Source organism: Tursiops truncatus, chromosome 6 (assembly GCF_011762595.2).
Source record: "Tursiops truncatus isolate mTurTru1 chromosome 6, mTurTru1.mat.Y, whole genome shotgun sequence".
In the NCBI taxonomy this organism is placed as follows: Eukaryota; Metazoa; Chordata; class Mammalia; order Artiodactyla; family Delphinidae; genus Tursiops; species Tursiops truncatus.
Genome location: NC_047039.1, coordinates 102144156 through 102164284, shown reverse-complemented (window position 1 = coordinate 102164284; position 20129 = coordinate 102144156). Strand labels below are relative to the sequence as shown.

At 35.5% G+C, this 20129-nt stretch overlaps 1 protein-coding gene across 13 annotated transcripts in view; it reads right to left on the bottom strand.

The window, feature by feature from the left end:
- CNTRL (centriolin) overlaps positions 1 to 20129 on the bottom strand; it is an 88745-nt gene that overhangs the window by 55611 nt on the left and 13005 nt on the right. For 10 of the 13 annotated variants that reach the window (XM_073806508.1, XM_073806512.1, XM_073806513.1 and 7 more), the window contains 7 exons: positions 19162 to 19292; positions 17642 to 17783; positions 15494 to 15680; positions 10765 to 10961; positions 4585 to 4704; positions 3390 to 3618; positions 1940 to 2049 (listed from right to left, as the gene is read on the bottom strand). In XM_073806508.1, the coding sequence (XP_073662609.1) occupies positions 1940 to 2049; positions 3390 to 3618; positions 4585 to 4704; positions 10765 to 10961; positions 15494 to 15680; positions 17642 to 17783; positions 19162 to 19292 (1116 nt within the window). The remainder of the gene's footprint in view (positions 1 to 1939; positions 2050 to 3389; positions 3619 to 4584; positions 4705 to 10764; positions 10962 to 15493; positions 15681 to 17641; positions 17784 to 19161; positions 19293 to 20129) is intronic. The other 3 variants (XM_019946466.3, XM_019946467.3, XM_019946468.3) reach the window with 2 other exon arrangements.

The following is a 20129-nucleotide window of genomic DNA, read 5'->3' as shown; positions in this document are numbered from 1 at the left end:
TTAATAATAAAAGTAAAATGCAGGAGATACCTAGGCACTCCATTCATATCTTATACTTTTATCCTTATTATATGTAAGAAAATTTTATTTTATAAAAGCTTATGAAAACAATAGCAGTAGAAATGAAGTTGTCATATTAGTATAAATAATTTATAAATTATTATTAATAATAACCATAGTATTAATGGTAGCTGACTTTATATAGCACTTACCCTTGTATTAGAATATCAAGCCAACTGACAATGTAATGAAAAATTTAGGCTATATTATACTTACTCATTTAAAATAACTATTTTTTCCAAGCACATTTTGTAAGTATCCATTTACTTAAAAATTATGTACATTATTTACTTCTACCAATTTATCTATATAAAGCTTTCGCCAGTACTGTTATAAAACATTCTTATTTAATTATTAAAATCATTCTTAATAGCTCCATCCACCTCATCTCCCATTTTCAATCCATCTTTAAGTCCTGTCTATTCTACTGCCAGATTTTACCTAGTCTTCTTTCTCTCCATGTCCACCATCACCTTTGTAGTCCAAGCCATTATCATGTCTTGCCTGTACTAAACACCAGCCTCCTAACCGATATACACATCTCCATTTTTTCCATCTCTCTCAACCCATTTCACTCTCATCAAGTAGCCAGAGTGACCTTATAAAAATACAAATAGGATCAGCCATGCTACCACCTAAAGTCCTTCAAAGGTTTCCCATTACATTCAGAATAAAATTCAAACCCCTTAAAATGGCCTATGATGCCTGGCATGAGCTTTAACCTCATCTTCCACTATACTCTCCCTCATCCTGCAGAGGAATCTTTAGTCTGAAGTCTTTTGCACACACTGTCACCTCTGCCTGGAATATGCTTGCCCTTAATTCTGCCTTACTGGCTCTTTTTCATCCTTTGGGTCTCAGCCTAAATGTCACTTCCTCAGTGAGGCCTTTGTGGGTTGCAGCAATCTACATCCTCTTTACTGTCTCTCCTAATTTTCTTTCCCCCCTAGAACTTATGTTGTTTAACTATACATTTCTTTTAAACTTATTTTTACTTATTTTTTGCCTACTTCCTGCCCAAGAGAGAGGAACACATCCGTTTTTTTTCTTTTAAACTTATTTTTACTTATTTTTTGCCTACTTCCTGCCCAAGAGAGAGGAACACATCCGTTTTTTTTCATTACTCAGGGCCCAGCTCAGTCAGCAACTGCCACATAAACTTGAATCAATTTCTAGTTACTAAATAATTTGAAACTAATGACACAGGGTTATCTTTTTAAAAGAATATATAATTTGGACTTCACCTTCTTTTCTTCCTACTATGGTATGAATACATTACCATCACAATTTTCAAATACTGATTTTTAAAATTTGCAAATAACTAAAACCTTTTACTTACTTAAAAACTAAAATGTCAAAATACTTCCTTTTTTGAACTTTCTCCCTATGCAACTACATCATGGGTTTGAGCTGCTTGCTTCTTCATGACATCATTTTTATGTATACCATATTTTATATCATTTATATTTTTGCTACTCATGTTTAATAATGTTCATTGTAGAGGTGTTTTCTGGCTCTTAATCTAGGTTCCAGGATCTTAAAGGTGGTGAGTGCTTAATTAAATTAGGAGAGATATATTAGGAAGCAGCTTCCCTGGATAAATTGGACACTTTCATAATACAGTAGACTGAATATATCTTTTTACATAAATGGTTAAGTAATGTGTATCTATACACTCTATTAAATGCTAATAGGATGTCATCCTGAATGGAAGGAAATGAAATTGGAAAACGCTAGAACCATATCTGACTCTGAAATTTGTTATTCCGTAATTAATTAGGCAGCACTGATATAAAGATTTTTTTACACGGTTATGAAGAGGGAAACACATTTCATTTTTGGCATTTTCTCTTAGCAACGCAGCTTTACTTTTACTTACTTTTTTAAGTTGTACAGCTTCTTCCAGTTGTTTAAATTCTTCAGTAGCTCTTAAAATTTGTTGTTCTGCCTTTTCTATTTCATCATGCAGTTCTGATAGTCGAGCTTGTGCTGCAAATTTAAAAACCATGCATACAGGCACACAAGAAAAATCTTGAATTCTCAAATTTCTACCTTTTTCTTAGCAATAACTTCCTCCAATTAAATTCTGCAATTATACAACACAGGAATAAAAAAAAAGTAATTTCTTATGATTGTTTTCCTCTCTATTAGTTAATCTCTAGAATAGTTTCATGATATGCCATAGAGCTATAATTGATCCATTTATTTGTAAAATCCTAACATAAAAGGGGCTCTACTTGATACTCCCAACATTAAAGAACTCTTTTGAAAGAATAAGGATTTTATTTGTAAATATGTGCTTACATGTCACCAAGTTATAATTAGGTTTAGAGTATTAAACAAAAACCTGTGTTAGAGACAAATGCTTTATGATGGGATTCAATATCAAGAAATTCACTACTGATTTGGTAATCCCAAATCAGTGACTTTCCACCTCAAATTCCTGATTTCTTTCTCCCTCCCTGCCTCCTATAAAACTTGAGGCTGGTGTGATTTAGTTTCGCTTTCCCCTTCCAGAGCCTTGCATATAGTATACGCAGGCACGGACAATTCGGCCTCTTTTCTCCCCTCTCCAAGTCAACCGCTATTGGCCTTCCATGTATTCCATTTAGCTGCCAACCAAGGGAAGATGGGCTACTAATCTCATTGCTTGAGATCCCCACAATGGGTCATGATTACTAGTGAGATGAATGAACTCAGGTCTGCTTTCTCCTTCCGCCATATGCATACAGCTAAGTGAGGAAGTGGGTCCAAAGTTTGCCATTTGGAAGGTCTCTAAGTGTCCCCTTGGATTGATTTCTTCCTCTTTGTGACTTGCCAGGAGGTGATAAGATTCCTTGAATTAGATGGCTGAGGGCGGGGTGCAGTTGACGAAGTGGAGTGTGGGGCAGGTCAAGAAGAGTCAGAGGCCAGCCTTAGGCCTAAGCCTAAGGAGAGTGCACTGATCCAGTTTATCCAAAGCACTACTTTAGGTTTTGGCGACATGTATAGGAATCAATAACTTTACTTGCTTCAATTATTACTAATTATGTCTTTGAATGTGTAAGTCCAATGGTGAGGAGCACCTGTTGGCAGGATGAAATTTAAGCATTCTTGGAGCCCCTGGACATGCTGCTATCAAATAACGGTCAAAAACCCCATTCTTCATAACAGGAATCATTAAAAAATAATCTGCTCAATGAATCACTGCTTTTGTTTTAGATGTCTCATGTAAACAACAATATAATAAATAACTTCAGCATGTTTAACTAGAAGAATTAAAAAACAAAATTTGCTTATATATTCAATTCTTTTGTATTTTTAAAGAATTTAAAGTAACTTTTTTTAACCTGCACTTATTTTGTTTTCTTTGTCTTCCAGTCGTGTGTCCAGTGGCGTATGGGCTCTCAAGTTCACATGTTCATTTCTAAGTTGTTCCCCTTCATCTGGATCCATCCTCTTGATCTCTAGTAGCTGGGCATTATCGGTAATATAACTCTCTGTGGCAAACATATTTCTCTTGTATCTGGATTTGCCAATGTAAGGGCTTTCGTCTGGGGCTTTATCAATGTCAACATACTAAAAACAAAATAAATAAATCTTATGACTTAATAAGTAACTGCTATGCAGTCGAGTGACATTATTCATTTTATTAATGAAGAATATATCACAGAATTGCCTAAATAGTAATCCTACACACATAGAAGTTTAAAAAAATATATAATTCTTTTATCTTATTCTTAATATACTAAAAAGGAACTAGAACAAAAAATGGTCTCAAAAGGATTACTCCTCCTATCCCCAAACAGTGAGCTGGATTGACTAAGAAAGTGCCTACAGTTATGTGGTTTTTGTTGTTGTTTTTAGCACTGCTGTATCTCTCAGATCAGAAATCTACATGTTTTATTTTGGTTTCTTGGCTGATATATAAGTAAAATATCAGTCTAATAAATTTTAAATGTTGAATTTTTACTGAAATAATTTTTCATAAAAATTTAGTATTTACTAAATACTAAATTTTTACTAAATCATATTTGATATGACATTTTATTATCATATATTATTTTATATGATACTGACTGGAGCTTGGAAGTTAAACAGTTCCCTGTTGCAGTGGCATTTATGGTATTTGTACAAATAATGGTTGACTAATAGTGAACCCACTGATTATTGAAAAAACAATGTAGGGAGATGTCTATTCCATGGTCACTGAAGCAGGCAGTGCACTTTTCCTGGAGGTTTGGATTTAAGGAAGCTGATCAACCACACTCTTGAGTGAGGTAACAGGATTAGAAGGGCTGCTTATGGTTACGAATATGGATGTGGGCAAATATCCTCTTGGGGCTTTTAACCTCTTTTGGACACTGCTCTACCTCACTGAGCCAAATAATTCACAGATTCAACCAAAATACTCTGCTGGTATCTTAAGAAAAACATGGAGTGGTTATTGATAAAATCATTTGAACATCTCCACCACCCTGCCCTCCCCTGCCCCATTCTATGCTGGCTTTAACTGTGGATTACTACAAAATCAAAATAACTCACCTCTGATGGATAATAATTCAGTGGCTCAAATTTAGCATCAATTTTATAAAAAGCCAATTCCTGTTCCAGTTCATACTGTTTCTGACATGCTCGAGTTAGTTCCATGGTCTTCTGCCTTAGCTATTGGCCCAATTTGATATGAAACAACACATAGATTCAGTAAGTTAGTATAAAGGTACAGTGGTGTGGCAAGCTCTAATTATAACTGATAATTAGATTTTTTAAAATCTCACAGCAAATAGAATAACATTAAGAGCATTTTATCTTAATTCTAAAATATTACAAAGAATGAAATACAAAATTATCATTTCATAAGAGATCACATAAAAGACCTTTGAAGTTTATATGTTATTTCAGGATACAATGAGTAAAAGTTTTAAAAATCATTTAAATTTGCCTTATCCAAACATGAAAATAACTCTGTATCAATTATTTTTAAGTAACTAGTCTACTAAGTACCTGCTTCCTGATTTCCCAATAACTGGTACTAATTTATTTAACTGACTCATGATAGTTTCAAATCATGGATAGAAATAATATTTGACATTTACTAAGAAATTAGAAGGAGCGAGAAGGATGAAAATAGGAGATTGGTTTTAATTGTTGTACTGATGTTGCTGTAGTATTTTGGCTAATGGCATCTCAGTTTTAAGTGTTCAGAACATTATTCTTTGTAATGGAGGATAAGGGATGTGAATAAGCTCAATCAGATCCAAATATAGGATATTAAATTTTTAATAAAGTAATCCTACTGTAATTACAACTTTTCAGTTATTCTTAGAAATTTTAGGAGCTAGAAGAAAAATCATCTAATCTAACCCTCTGAATTTATAAATAAAGAAACTGAGTCCCAGATTGGTGAACTGACTTGTCAAAAGTTACATCATTAGATTAGTGGCAGAAGTTAAATATTTTATTAACTACCAGTACCAGTCCCCTTTCTACTAAAGCAATCCTTGAGTTCATTTCAAAGGTCCACTAAGTGATTTCTGCTTTTTCATTCCCCCCAGCATCTGACAGTAGATACCAGACAAAAAAAGGCATGCAGAAACACTTCTTTAATATAAAAATGCAAGCTGAAGAAAATAAAACATAAACGAACATGAACATTTTACAAGGCCCGTGAAATCAAAGTCGTGCATGATTTAGCTTTCAGTCACCTCCTGATTATCCAACTGAGTGGAAGTAAGGCTAACCTGGATAACAGGTAATTCTGACTGAGTACTCACTGTATGCCAGACACCATGCTAAGCATTTGACATATGCCATCTCACTGAATCTTCATAACTACCCTATGAGATGATAAAAGCTGTACAGAGAGGTTAAATAACTTGTCCAATTGCACAGCTGGTAGTGGAAGAGGCAGAGTTCAGTTCCAAGTTTCCCGATTTCAAATCCGACACTCTATTATACTACACTGCCTTCGATGTCCTGCTGCAGGGTGTCAAGCACATTACCCACATTGATGCTTTCACTGAATGCTCACAAGTCCCTGAGTCCCTAGAAGGCAACTCACAACCAACAATGTCAACTAATCTTGCGCTTCTCTCCCTAAAGATCAGTGGCAGTGGGGACAAACAAAGGCAAATGTGACTGAACGGTGGAGGCTATAGGGACTGGTCTCCACAGGCAAATACAGTTGACCCTTGAACAATGTCGGTTCGAACTGAGCAGGTTCACTTACACATACATTTCAATAGTAAATACTATAGTACTAGACGGTGGTTGTTTGAATCTGTGGATGCTGAGGAACTAAGGATATTGAGGACCAACTATAAGTTATACGTGGACTAACCCCTGTGTTGTTCAAGGCTCAACTTTAATAATGAATACTCTGTGCATCTTAAAGTACTTTTGTGTCTTTTACAGCAGTAGGCTTAGCATATAGTAAGCATTCAATAAATGTCCTTTGAAGAAATGCATAAATGGGAGCAAAGTGGGAGTCAAAGCCCGGGAAAGTATTAGCTGTGGATAATCAAGAGCTGACTGCAGTTAACATATTTACCAATAGGAAAAATGATACAAATTCTTTCCCCCACATTCAAATTCACTCTCCTATGTAAACAATCATTAAAAAAAATTATACATACACACAAGCACATTTCTCAAAAGGCAAGCCAGTTTCAAAACTTAAAATGTACATAAGGATATTAATACAAGTTTTCATGCAAACCATGAAAAACATAGTATACAATTCAGTCCTGAACAAACTACCTTTAAGGAAGAATAAAGAATCAGCAGAAAAGGGTCTGCAAGAAACCAAAACAAGGGCTAAAAGGAGAAAGAAGCAAACAGATACCATCACCTGGAGAATTCTAGAGAGTGAGGCTATAACAACATAAGCTGCTCTTTACTGACAACTTACCTTAGGAAGATATGGTTATTAATACCTGCATTATTCTCACATGGACACATTTTATCATCATTCTAATGGAGTTTTATATTTACCACCTTCCATTACTTAGCTTGATTCATTTCAAATCATTTTCATATTCATAACCTCACTTAGTCCTCACAACTCTGTGGGGCTGGCAGGACAGGTGAATCATCCTCATTTTAAAAATGAGGAAACAAGTACAGGAGTTTAAATAACTTGCAAAAAGACAATGAGTAACATTAATATTAAAGTTAACATTTGTTGGTGGCAGGAGAGGGGGACTACTACAGGTTAAATGGCCACCAGAAGTTTTCCTTCAATGTTACAATGCTTCATTTATAAGTTAATTGACTTACTATATGAGGAATTATTATATGAAACTAGAAAACATTATACAACTATAGGTGATATTATCACCAGATATTCTGCATAAGATAATGGAAAATGTTTTTCAAATGTAGGCTCTTGGAATAAGACACAGAATTTTTTTTTTTAACATAGAATAGTCCTTTGGAATAATAAAAGAACTGGCAAAACAATATGAATTTGAAGAATACAAAATAGCTAAGAAATACATATGCAGTACTCAGCTCTCCAATACCTAAAGAAATGCGAAATTAAAGCAATGAGATTCCATTTTTTTCTATCCTATTTACAAGTTCAAAATAATACTATCAAGTGGGGGTGGGCTCTTTCACCCACTGCTATAGAAGTGTGAAGCAGTTATAAGCTTTTTGAGGGGTAACATTAATAGCTATCAAAATTTAAAACTTATAGTGATTATGCTAAGGAAGTACTAGTATGAATGCGTAAGGTATATATATATATAAAGATTTTCTCTATAGTATTGTTTCTAATAACAAAAAAGTGGAAGCAACTTAAATATTCATCAATAAGAGAAGATTAAATAAATCATGGAAAATCCGTATAGTGGAACACAATATACACTTTGAAAAGAATTTATGTGTGTGTGTATATATGTGTGCACATATATACACGTGTATGTATTTTTTTAACTTGGACAGCTGTCCAATGATATACTGTTTTGTAAAAAATAAGATGGCAGAATTTTTAAAAATATATAGTAAAATTTTTTTAAATCACAAAACATTCAAAAATATATATAATTACATATACACTATGTAATTATATATATATTGTAGAAGCATAGAAAACAAAAAGGATACATATTAACCTCCAAGGAATGTGGCAGGGGAAGAGTGAAACCTTCATTTTCTAGTGTATACATTTGTGTTGTCTGAATTTGTTATAATAAACATATAGTAACTTTGTATATAAAGTGTTTTTAAATAGTTAATGATAAAAGTAACATAATGACTCAAAAAGAGCACAGTCTGTCTTCTAACTGAAAACAATTACAGGAAAAAAAAACGAACAAAAACTGTTGACAATTTACAAAACATTTATTTACAGCATAAACATATCAACATAATAAACGAACAAAAGAGAAAACTAGACAACTATAATAATCCATAATTTTGGGATAGCACACAAATATAAAATAAAATATTTTGCCATGATTTTCAATGGGTTGACTTAACGTGCACCAGGGAGTCAGCATATGGAAATCATAATGTTTTTTTGTCTTAATAATACAAGATGAATTCTACACTATGAAAAAGATCAATAACTCAGGAAAATTTATTAAATGTTCACAAATATCAAGTGATACCAAAGTAAGTACTGTGCTTATTTTAAGTACTGTTTTATTTTTGTATTTAAAATACAACTGTTAAGTGATGGCACAAAGAGTTCACTGCTAAAATAAAACTGATTGTAATATGTCTTCAATGATTTAATTACTCATCATTCCACTCTTATGGAATGGAGTGCAAAAGATCTATGCATATTATAAGACCATTGATAATCACTGGTTTATTAACATCATATATAATATGCCTTCAGAATACAGCAGACATATTTGAAAACTACCTTCAAATAAGAGGCATATGAAGGAAGCCACAAATGCTCCGAATGTTTGACTAACAGAGCTGGGAAAGCTGCCCTGTCTTTTATCATGTCCCCCTGACAAAGAAGAGCTCAAGAAAGAGGTAATTAAGTAGTATTTGGATTTCAAGTAACAATTTCCCTCTCTATACAGAGGAGGGAACGCTTTTTTTTCTTGCTTAAAAATGTAAGTGCTTAGGCAGAATTCTTGTCAATAAATCAAGTAACTAAGCCAGAATGCCAATCTTGAAAGGGGGATGCAAAAAAAAAAGATAACTGTATCAAGGATTCTGCTAATTATATGAGAAATACAATTCTCTAAGTTATGCACAGAGATCAGAAAAAGAACTGTCAAAAGAAAAAGAGAGTACCAATAGCTATTTTTTTCTTCAAGGAAAGTAGACTAATAATTTTACAGAATCAAATTATCAAGGTTGAAAAGGGCTTTTAGGGTGATTTAGTCCATCTCCCTGACCAATGTTTTTTTTTTATCTTTTCCCTAAACCCTGAGCACATGGCCTGTTTCAGTGATAGCACACACATTCCAGAGTTATCACATTTTATCTCAAGACAGCTATTATATAGATTTCTTCTTCATTACTAAATGAAAAACTGTTTTCCTATAATTCTTTTTGCCATTTCTTAATTTTAACTCTTGGTACCTTCATCAATAACTCCAGTCCCTCTTCCATGAAACAGTCCTTTGACTATCTGAAAGCAATTGTCACAGCTCACTGGGTCTCCTCTTCTCCAGCCTGGACACCCCTGTTGCTTTGGCCACTTCTCAGACATGGTCTCAAGACCTTTGAAGCCTCTGGGTCAGGTACCTTCTGAAGATATGCTATCTAGTCTGTCTAAATCTTTCTCTTTTAAGATATCTTTTCTACCTATTTTAACCGTAAAGCCAAATTATTTAAAATTTAAACATTAAAGATATGCATATATGGCAATTTGAAAGTGCTCTATAATTCTACTCCCCTAAAATAACTGCTGTCAAGAATTTGGTATACATTCTACCATTTGACTTACACATACTTATACTATTATATACTTCCTTTATATATAGGACCATACTTGATATACAGCTTGCTTTTTTTCATATAGCAATATATGTTAGACGTCTTTCCATATGAGGATATACAGCTCTGCCTTCCTTTGATAAGAACACTATTATTCTACCACATGGATATCTACTGAGGGACATTTTAGTTATTCTCAATAGTTTGCTAATATAGACAATAATGTAGTCAATGTCCTTGTATATATATGTGTATATGTATATTTATATACATACACACATGTATCTACATATATCTCTTTATACATTCTTGTACCATTTCTACAGACTATATTATTAGAAATATATATTATATTATACTATAACTTACATAATAACCAATAAATAATATAAATATTATATACAATATTTCCAATATACAGGACATAGGGTACATCCATTTAAATTTGGATAATTTTGCCAAATTGCTTTCTAAAAGTTTTTGCCAACGTACAGCCTCACCAACGGTGTTGTTGTTTAAAAAAATACAGACATCTAAGGGCAGTCTGACCAACTCCCCACGGTGTGGGGCTTCATCTTCCTCATTTGTTCTGGATATCATACTTTCACATAACACAGCTCAAGACAGTATGCATCTTTTGGGCAACCATACCATAGAGTGTGCAGTCAACTACAACCTGTCAAACCAGTTGCACATATTTCTGTTAAACCACATCTTCCCCATTTTATAGTCAGGAAGCTGTGTTTTTAGACCTAAGAACAAAGAATTTTCTATTTCAAGAGAATATAGTCAAGGCAATGTAAAATACGGACTTACCAGTTCATTTTTCGTGTTTAGGTTACTCTCTAGCTCCTCACAGCTCTGTTTTTGTAACATGGCCTCCTCTTTTAATGATTTGTTCAACTTATCTTGATTTTTAATTTCCTCGAGGAACCTTGTTTGTTTGCTTTTAAGCTCTTCAGTTTCCATCACCTTCTTCTCCAGGTCTCTTTCCAGTCTTTCTACCTCTTCTGCTAGTACAAATTTAATAGTTTATTGATCATTATATTTTCTATTTGAAGAAACATAAGACTATTTCTCAAATAATAACAAAAGAAGTCTTAGAATAGTATATATACAATTCAACTTTTAAAATTATTCACTATGGTTTTCGAAAAAAAGATTATTTTGAGCTAGAAAGTGATTTCTATTAAGAGGTAAGAAGGTATTACCATGTGGATAACAATTTTAAAAGATAACACAAAAATAAGGTGACTATAGGTGCGTGGGTTTATCTCTGGGCTTTCTATCCTGTTCCGTTGATCTATATTTCTGTTTTTGTGCCAGTACCATAATGTCTTGATTACTGTAGCTTTGTAGTATAGTCTGAAGTCTGGGAGCCTGATTCCTCCAGCTCCATTTTTCTTTCTCAAGATTGCTTTGGGGCTTCCCTGGTGGCGCAGTGGTTAAGAATCTGCCTGCCAATGAAGGTGACAGGGGTTTGGGCCCTGGCCCGGGAAGATCCCACACGCCGTGGAGCAACTAAGCCTGTGCACCACAACTACTGAGCCTGCGCTCTAGAGCCCGCGAGCCACAACTACTGAGCCTGCGTGCCACAACTACTGAAGCCTGCATGCCTAGACCCCATGCTCCGCAACAAGAGAAGCCACTGCAATGAGAAGCCCGTGCACCGCAACAAAGGGTAGCCCCCGCTCGCTGCAACTAGAGAAAGGCTGCGTGCAGCAACAAAGACCCAATGCAGCCAAAAATAAATAAATAAAAAATAAATTTAAAATTAGAAAAAGGGCTTCCCTGGTGGCGCAGTGGTTGAGAGTCTGCCTGCCAGTGCAGGGGACATGGGTTCGAGCCCTGGTCTGGGAGGATCCCACATGCCACGGAGCAACTGTGCCCATGAGCCACAACTACTGAGCCTGAGCGTCTGGAGCCTGTGCTCCGCAACAAGAGAGGCCGCGATAGTGAGAGGCCTGCGCACCGCGATGAAGAGTGGCCCCCACTCGCCGCAACTAGAGAAAGCCCTCACACAGAAATGAAGACCCAACACAGCAAAAATAAATAAATAAATTAATTAATTAAAAAAAAAGAAAATTAAAAAAAACTTCTTAAAAAAAAAGATTGCTTTGGCTATTTGGGGTCTTTTGTGTTTCCATACAAATTGTGAAATTTTTTGTTCTAGTTCTGTGAAAAATGCCAGTGGTAGGTTGATAGGGATTGCATTGAATCTGTAGATTGCTTTGGGTACTATAGTCATTTTCACAATGTTGATTCTTCTAATCCAAGAACATGGTATATCTCTCCATCTGTTTGTACCACCTTTAATTTCTTTCATCAGTGTCTTATAGTTTTCTGCATACAGGTCTTTTGTCTCCTTAGGTAGGTTTATTCCTAGGTATTTTATTCTTTTTGTTGCAGTGGTAAATGGGAGTGTTTCCTTAATTTCTCTTTCAGATTTTTCATCATTAGTGTATAGGAATGCAAGAGATTTCTGTGCATTAATTTTGTATCCTGCTACTTTACCAAATTCATTGATTAGCTCTAATAGTTTTCTGGTAGCATCTTTAGGATTCTCTATGTATAGTACCATGTCATCTGCAAACAGTGACAGCTTTACTTCATCTTTTCCAATTTGGATTCCTTTTATTTCTTTTTCTTCTCTGATTGCTGTGGCTAAAACTTCCAAAACTATGTTGAATAACAGTGGTGAGAGTGGACAACCTTGTCTTGTTCCTGATCTTAGAGGAAATGGTTTCAGTTTTTCACCATTGAGAATGATGTTGGCTGTGGGTTTGTCATATATGGCCTTTATTATGTTGAGGTAAGCTCCCTCTATGCCTACTTTCTAGAGGGTTTTTATCATAAATGGGTGTTGAATTTTGTCGAAAACTTTTTCCACCTGCATGCTTTTATTCACACCTTCTCCCTGGAACTGTCTTCCTCTATCTCCTACTGGCGTATTTTGCATCCTCCAGGTCTTAGTTTTAAAAACTATTCTGAGAAGCCTGCCCTGACTCTACCCTCCCCAGGTTGGACACTTCTCAGGGATGCTATGATGCCACCCTGCACCTCTGACGCAGTCCTCATCACAGAGAGAGTTGGAAAATGTGATCAAATAGCTTGGCTGTCTGCCTTCTCCACTAAAGTTTTGTGAAAGCAGAAACCGCATCTATCTGTATTACCACTGGATCCCAAGAGCTCAGCATCACTAAAAGCTCTTAATTAACATCCAAAGTTGTGAATGAATTATAAGTACTTTAAACATTTCCCCAAACAGTATATTTATATAATGACTTCCCCTTGCATTATTTATATTTTTTAATGATTCCAAAACATCAACTTCTGGGTAACAAATGTTGAGTTACGGGGATCCGAAACAAATAAAAATCTACCATTTCTCAAGTATTGGATCAAACCATATGAAACTGTTGTTTTTATAAGTCAAAATGGATTAACTTGAACATACAGGCTCATGCCCTAACATTATCATGTTAGGCTATTTCATACCTTCCTCTTCCCTTCAAACCTCCCATACTCCTTCTATTTTCTTTTTCTTTCCAATCTTTTTTTTTAAATTAATTTTTATTGGAGTATAGTTGCTTTGCAATGTTGTACTCCTCCTATTTTCGTTCTCAGCTGATGACCTCTTATTTTATTGAGAAAACAGACCCCACCAGTGGGAACTTCCTCATCTTCCTACCACCAAGGCAACAAAACTACCCATACCTACACACATCTTCTCTCCCTTCTGATGGAGAAAGTGTCCCATCCCTCTTATCAATAGACAATCTTTCCTTTTTTTTCCTAATCTCATCTCCTGTCTTCTCAAGGACCAAAAGAACTAAGCCACGATTTGTCTCTCCACTCCGCTCTTGAATATTTTCTGTTGCTTTGATTACTAGCTTTGAGGTTTATTGCACTTGCTTCTCCATTTCCTGGTTGGAAGCTACTGGTGAAATTTTTTTAAACTTACTTTAAAAAATTCATTTATTAGGTACTAGGGGAGGAAACTGTGGGAGGCAATTTCAAATCTTTACCCAAATGTCTCCCTCCCATTCAGTCTTCAATCTATAATCTAGCATTTGTCCCAGCCACTCCTTAACTGCTCTTGTCAAGCTCATCATCATGTTGTCAATCTAAAGCACTTCTCTGTGCTCATTTTTCTTCTTCATGTCTCAGCAACAGTCAGCATAGCTGACCACTTTCTCTTTTGAAATCTTCTCTGGGCTTCTGCAACCTACTATTTCCTGGTTTTCTCCTACCTTGCTGGCCTCTCTTTCTCAGTTTTCTTACCTGGCTCCTCTTCATGCTCTTCCAAACCCCTGCCTGAGTGAGCTAGTTGATTCCGGTGGAATTAAATATTATTTTTATGCTGATGAATCCCAAATTTATATCTCTAGGACAGATCTCTTGAACTCCAGACTCATATTTCTGATTCTCTTCTTGGTTGTCTCACAGACATTCAAACTCAACATTCCGAGTTCTCCCATTTTCCAAAACAATACTACGATCCAACCACTTACTCAAGCCAGAAGCTTGGGGATTATCCAATTCATTAGAAAGTGCTGCTGATGCTACTTCCAAAGCTGATCCGTCTATTCCACATCTACCACCTAAATACAGGCCACCAACATTTCTAAGGCAATAGCCTTCTAACATGTCCCTTTATCTCTATTTTGCCCTGCTTCAAATCATTCTCCATCCAGCATCAAAAATAATCTTAATATACAAACCCCCGCTTAAAAGTTGTCAGTGGCTTTCCACTGCACCTGGAATAAAATCCAAACCCCAAGGCCCTGTGCCATCTCTCCCCTCCCCATCTCTCCAAACTTTCACCTGGGCTATCCTCCAGTCATACTGATCTTCTTTCTGTCTCTTAACTCACCAGGGTCTTTCCAATCTCAAAGTACAAGCTGCTCCCTCTCCCTCAGGCCTTTCTTCACATGACTAATCCTCTCCTGCCTTTGCCTTCAGCTTATATGTCACTTCCTCAGAGAGCCATTCCTTTACACCACTTTCCAAAAAGGGGGTTCTCTTCTGTTACTTTATCTGGGTTTACTTGTTTTTTTGTCTATCTTCTCCACTAAAACACAAGCTGCACGAAGGCCAGTACCTTACGTCTTGATCACCATTATATCTTTAGTGCCAGATACAGTGCCTGGCTCACAGTACATGCCTAATGAATATTTGCTGAGTTCATTGATTTATGATGCCATTGTCTATGCAAATTTTTTTTTTTTTTTTTTCCGGTACGCGGGCCTCTCACTGTTGTGGCCTCTCCCGTTGCGGAGCACAGGCTCCAGACGCTCAGGCTCAGCAGCCATGGCTCATGGGCCCAGCCACTCCACGGCATGTGGGATCCTCCCAGACCGGGGCACGAACCCGCGTCCCCTGCATCGGCAGGTGGACTCTCAACCACTGCGCCACCAGGGAAGCCCATATGCAAATTTTAATAGCATTATAAAGTTCATAATAAATATTTTTTTTCTGGATAATTTCTGAAATAAATTCCTCTCCCACCCAAATTTAGTTTTTTAAAAATATGTCACCTCACCTAAACTGAATCTCTCAAAAGCTTCCTGTCTGTCCTGAGTGGTTACTGGCTGACCTTCCAAACTTTCCAGTGAACGGAGGTGAAAAATTGTGAACTGGAGGTAATGAGGAAGGGTCACAACTGGATTTTCAGCTAGGATCACAGAAGTCAAATCTTGAAGGGGTTTCAATTTGCTTACATCTTGGAGCTGAAATGATAGGTAACATTATAATTGGTATAATTGAATTTAAAAATCATAAACATCAAGATGTTAAAAAAATAAATAAATAAATAAAATAAAAATCATAAACATACCTAAGGGAAGTAATAAATCAAGGAAATTGCTATTAACATGGCAAGGAACCTATTCATGAAACCTATTATCCAAAAGTAGTGATTTGAAGGGCGGAAAAGAAAGGAGTATTTGAGAATCTAAAATGTATCAAGGGCAGTATTAGGCATTTTCCATATACCATTTTATCTGTGACTCCTCACAAAAACCTATGATATAAGAACCATCTTAATTTTCTAGATGATGAAACTGAGGTTCAAAGAATTTAGGTGACTTGCTCAAAGCTCAGAGGTTATATGTTAATGAAATAGGATTTGAATTCAAGACTGTGAAACTCTAATCCTATTATCTTTTCAGTATGCTGATTGAACAAATCAAAAATATAAATGGCTATAAAAAAGGAGTTTGGTAAATCTTCAGGTAACAGTTATACTTGATAGTTAAAAGAAATAAGGATATGTAGAGACACTCACAGTTCTGAAGTAAGATTTTTACATTTACCCAAAGAGGGATTTTAAAAGGTTGAGAAACACTACTATCAATAGCTAGTATAAATAAATCTCTCCCAAGTGGATGTGCACTCTTACTGAAGCCAATGTCAAATATGAACTGGGATGAGAAGGTCTTACAAAATTAGAAATAATAATAAATATTTATTAAATGATTTTCCTGTTAACAGTCCTATCTAGGGATCAACTACTTTTGGAACATGTGTGGCAAATTTTAAATAGATTCATGGCTACCTCCTCCCATCACCCCATAAGCTCCAAGAGCTCCAAGGTGATGCTGTGTAACATGGCATGGGGCTTGGGCTGTGAGGCTCTTGGGCTGTCACAGTGAAATGGTAGAGTCACCTTACCAGATCTTTATAAAGATGAAATGAGAAAGCATAAACATTGCACAGCATTTAAACAAATGTTATTTATTATTATTGGCTTCTACTGGTGAAAGTTTAAAATACTAAATAACTCTAATGCTGTATTCCTTATAGTTTTTAAAGTATTTTCACATCTATCATTTCATCTGAGCCCCATACCACTTCTGAAAGAAGGCAGGGCAGGGACTGTTTTCTCTAATTTAAATAGTGAGTTTTAGAGAGATGAAAGATTCTCCAAAGGTCACAGAAGCAAAGTCTAGACCCATATTGGAAGTCACATCTTTTATTTTCTATTCTAAGACTTAAGTTCTTTAAATTATAGCAGGATTGTACCAATTTTAATACAGATTTAAGTAAATTAATGTTTTTACTTTTCAATGCTTATTGAATATCTAACTGTATAAATATCACAAGGAAATCATAAAATATACTCCAGAGAAAAATACACATCATTATTAGCTTATGTGAACCACGAAAACAAAGTTGCCCTACTATAAAAAGCTAGTGATTAACACTTCTTGTAACACCTAACACTATAATCAAGATTAATTCAGATTAATTCACAAGTTTGAAAAAAAAGAACTCTGCTCTAGCCATTCAGTGACATGGATTCGGGCACAAGTTGAATGACTTTGGGTAAGAGAGTTACCCTCTCTGAGACTTTACTTGAAAATGGGATAAGACAATGGTACCTAACTCACAGAATTATAAAAATAATCCCTGCACTGTCTCCTTAACAAGAGTATTTTGAGGCTCAAATGAAATGAAAGATGGGAAAATGCTAAGAGGTCAACTTTTAGCTACCATGGAACCATGCAAAACCAGGACTGCCTATATTTAATTACCATAGAGAATACTAGCTTATGTCTGAATTTGATGTTTTGTCAAAGAACCAAAGACATTAGAAGAAGTCCCATTTTAAAAAAAACTTAGATTTTAATTTTTTGCTTCAACAAATCCAAAAATTTTTTAAATATTCTTGCTACTTTGAATAACTTACCGATGATATCTTGTTGCCTTTCAGATTGAGGACTCGCAAACATTTTAACTTCTTCCCTAACCATACTGGAATATGTTCAATTTCATTTCCCGCAAGGTTTAGCTTTTGCAGATTATGCATATTTTCTATACCTTCAATTTTGCTGGAAACCAAAGGGTAAAATCAAACTTAGTAATAAGTACAATGATAGTGCCCCTCCATTGTATTTTAAGAATAAACAGGCTTGGTTTTATGTGGAGTTACTTTCCATAATTATAATTTATAAATGAGAATTTAAAAAGAGTGGCTAAAAACAAATTTACCAGAACAGCTCTAGTAAACTCTTCATTACTGTCTGTGCCCAGGAATCCTACCTATCTTACTATCAGACTTTAAGATCCCACAACACAGAAGAGTCTGTCTGTAGCATTCTCACTAACCACTGTGAAGACTACTAGTGGACAGCAAGGGGAGAGCTAGAAAGTTCAACAGCACACACTGTGCTATGTGCTACAGCCCTGCATAAGAACAAGATGTCCTTAACTATTACCTTAAATCATCAACAAAAGATTAGCTATGCCAGCAGGATATGGCTGCTACTTTGAGCTGGTGGACCCCCAGAATGATACTGTATTTATGAACAAAAATATTTTAATCAGAATATTTAAATTAATAAAACATTATCACCCATATTCAGGAATTTTCATTGATGAAATACTTTCCCAAGTTGATTCCAATTTAATTCCTTGGTCAATTCTCTATACTGGGCAAATATTTCCAAGCTTCTTTATTTTCAGTTTTATTTTGCTGAAATTATTTTCATCAGGATCAATTTTTTTTATACACACTTTACATTAAGGATTTGATTCATTAATCACTTTTTTTCCCATTTCATTTTTGCCATATTAGAGGTTCTGCTACTGTTAGTTGTTTTGTTCTCTGGCCATTATATATACCAAGTCTTACGTGGAGGGAAAATACATAGATATAAAGATATTCAAGATTTGATAATTGTATCATTTTGCCTATAACAAGTTTTCTATGTGCATTTTTAGCAACTGTCAGTTTTATTATGTTTATTTCTCAGAGTAATATATATTATGAAGTGGAAACAAGATAGTGTGTATTTATTACAGCAATGAGCAAAGAACATTAGGATAAATACATAGGCTCAAAACAGGTTGAAATATCTTTAGGATCAAAATGACAGGGTTAAAACATTCTGCTTCATGCCACCTTTTTTAATGAAATAAGGCAGTTAATCAGACTACATCTGGGAAAACTTCCTGTCAAAAATGGAATTAAGATAAAATTTGGTACTCAAAAAATGTATCTCCTTCTTTGTTAATGACAGACGTTATTCTGTACTTTAGTAATGCCAAAATATGGCAGCTATCATATGTGAAGGGCTAGACTACAAATGAATAAGAATCAAAGTGCCTGATCTTTCAAAGGATTCTTTCAGTAACACAGCAGCATTAATCTACCTCTTTAACAAAGATGACGACCCTGCAGTGCCACCCAAAGAAGTATTTACTTACCAGATTTTGTTATACGATAAGTTGAGCTCACGTAATTTCAACAGCTTGTCTACCTTCTCAATCTTCCCTATTAGATTATGGCTGAGATTCAGTATTTCAAGTTTAACACATTTTTCCAAATTTTCGATATACTAATTGGAAACAAATGAATAAATACTTTATATAACAGATGCCTCGACATAAGCACGACATATAAGCATGTGCTGATCAGTCACCGGAGACTAAGCCTTTACTGCTTCCCCGGAAAATCCTCTGGTGTGGCTCTCCTCGGCCAGGAGTGGCCACTCTCTCCAGGTCGCCAAACTCTCCTTGCCCCTCAGCGGACAACACTTCCTACGCACTAAGAAACTGAAGACTATCCAATGAGAATTTCCCCATCAATCCTTTTCTCCACCTCGTCTTTTCTATGCCTCTCCCTTTCTCCCCTCTTCAAAGTTCAACTAGGTACTTACGCTCTTGCATCACCTTACCCATCTCTTCTCCTTGTGTTCCTGTATCTCCAATCTCTTTCTCTCTCCTGGATCTTCCCCTCAAGTTTAAAAACAGTCACTTTTCAACAGATATTCATTTCCCACTCACTACATGTCAGATGTGGCGCCGGGCAATGGCGGTATACTGGTGAACCAGAGTATTTCCCTGCTGCAGGAGCCTATGTTCAACATGCTCAGTCTCCTCTATATAATACAAATCACCTCACTCCCAACTTGCTTCCTACCAAGCTTTCATTTTATCACTCTTATTTGCCACCATGTTCTCATAAAAGTTGTGAATATTTGCTCACTCTGAGGCCTTCCATTCACTATTATTCTATTGGCAAGGCAATATATCTTCCACCCTTACTATGTATTCGAAAAGTTCTCTCCAAGATCACCATTCATTCATCCATTGCAACAAATATTTATCAAACATGGATTGATTATGTGTCAGGAGCTGTTCTAGGTACTGGAAATATGGAAAAACAGTGGTGA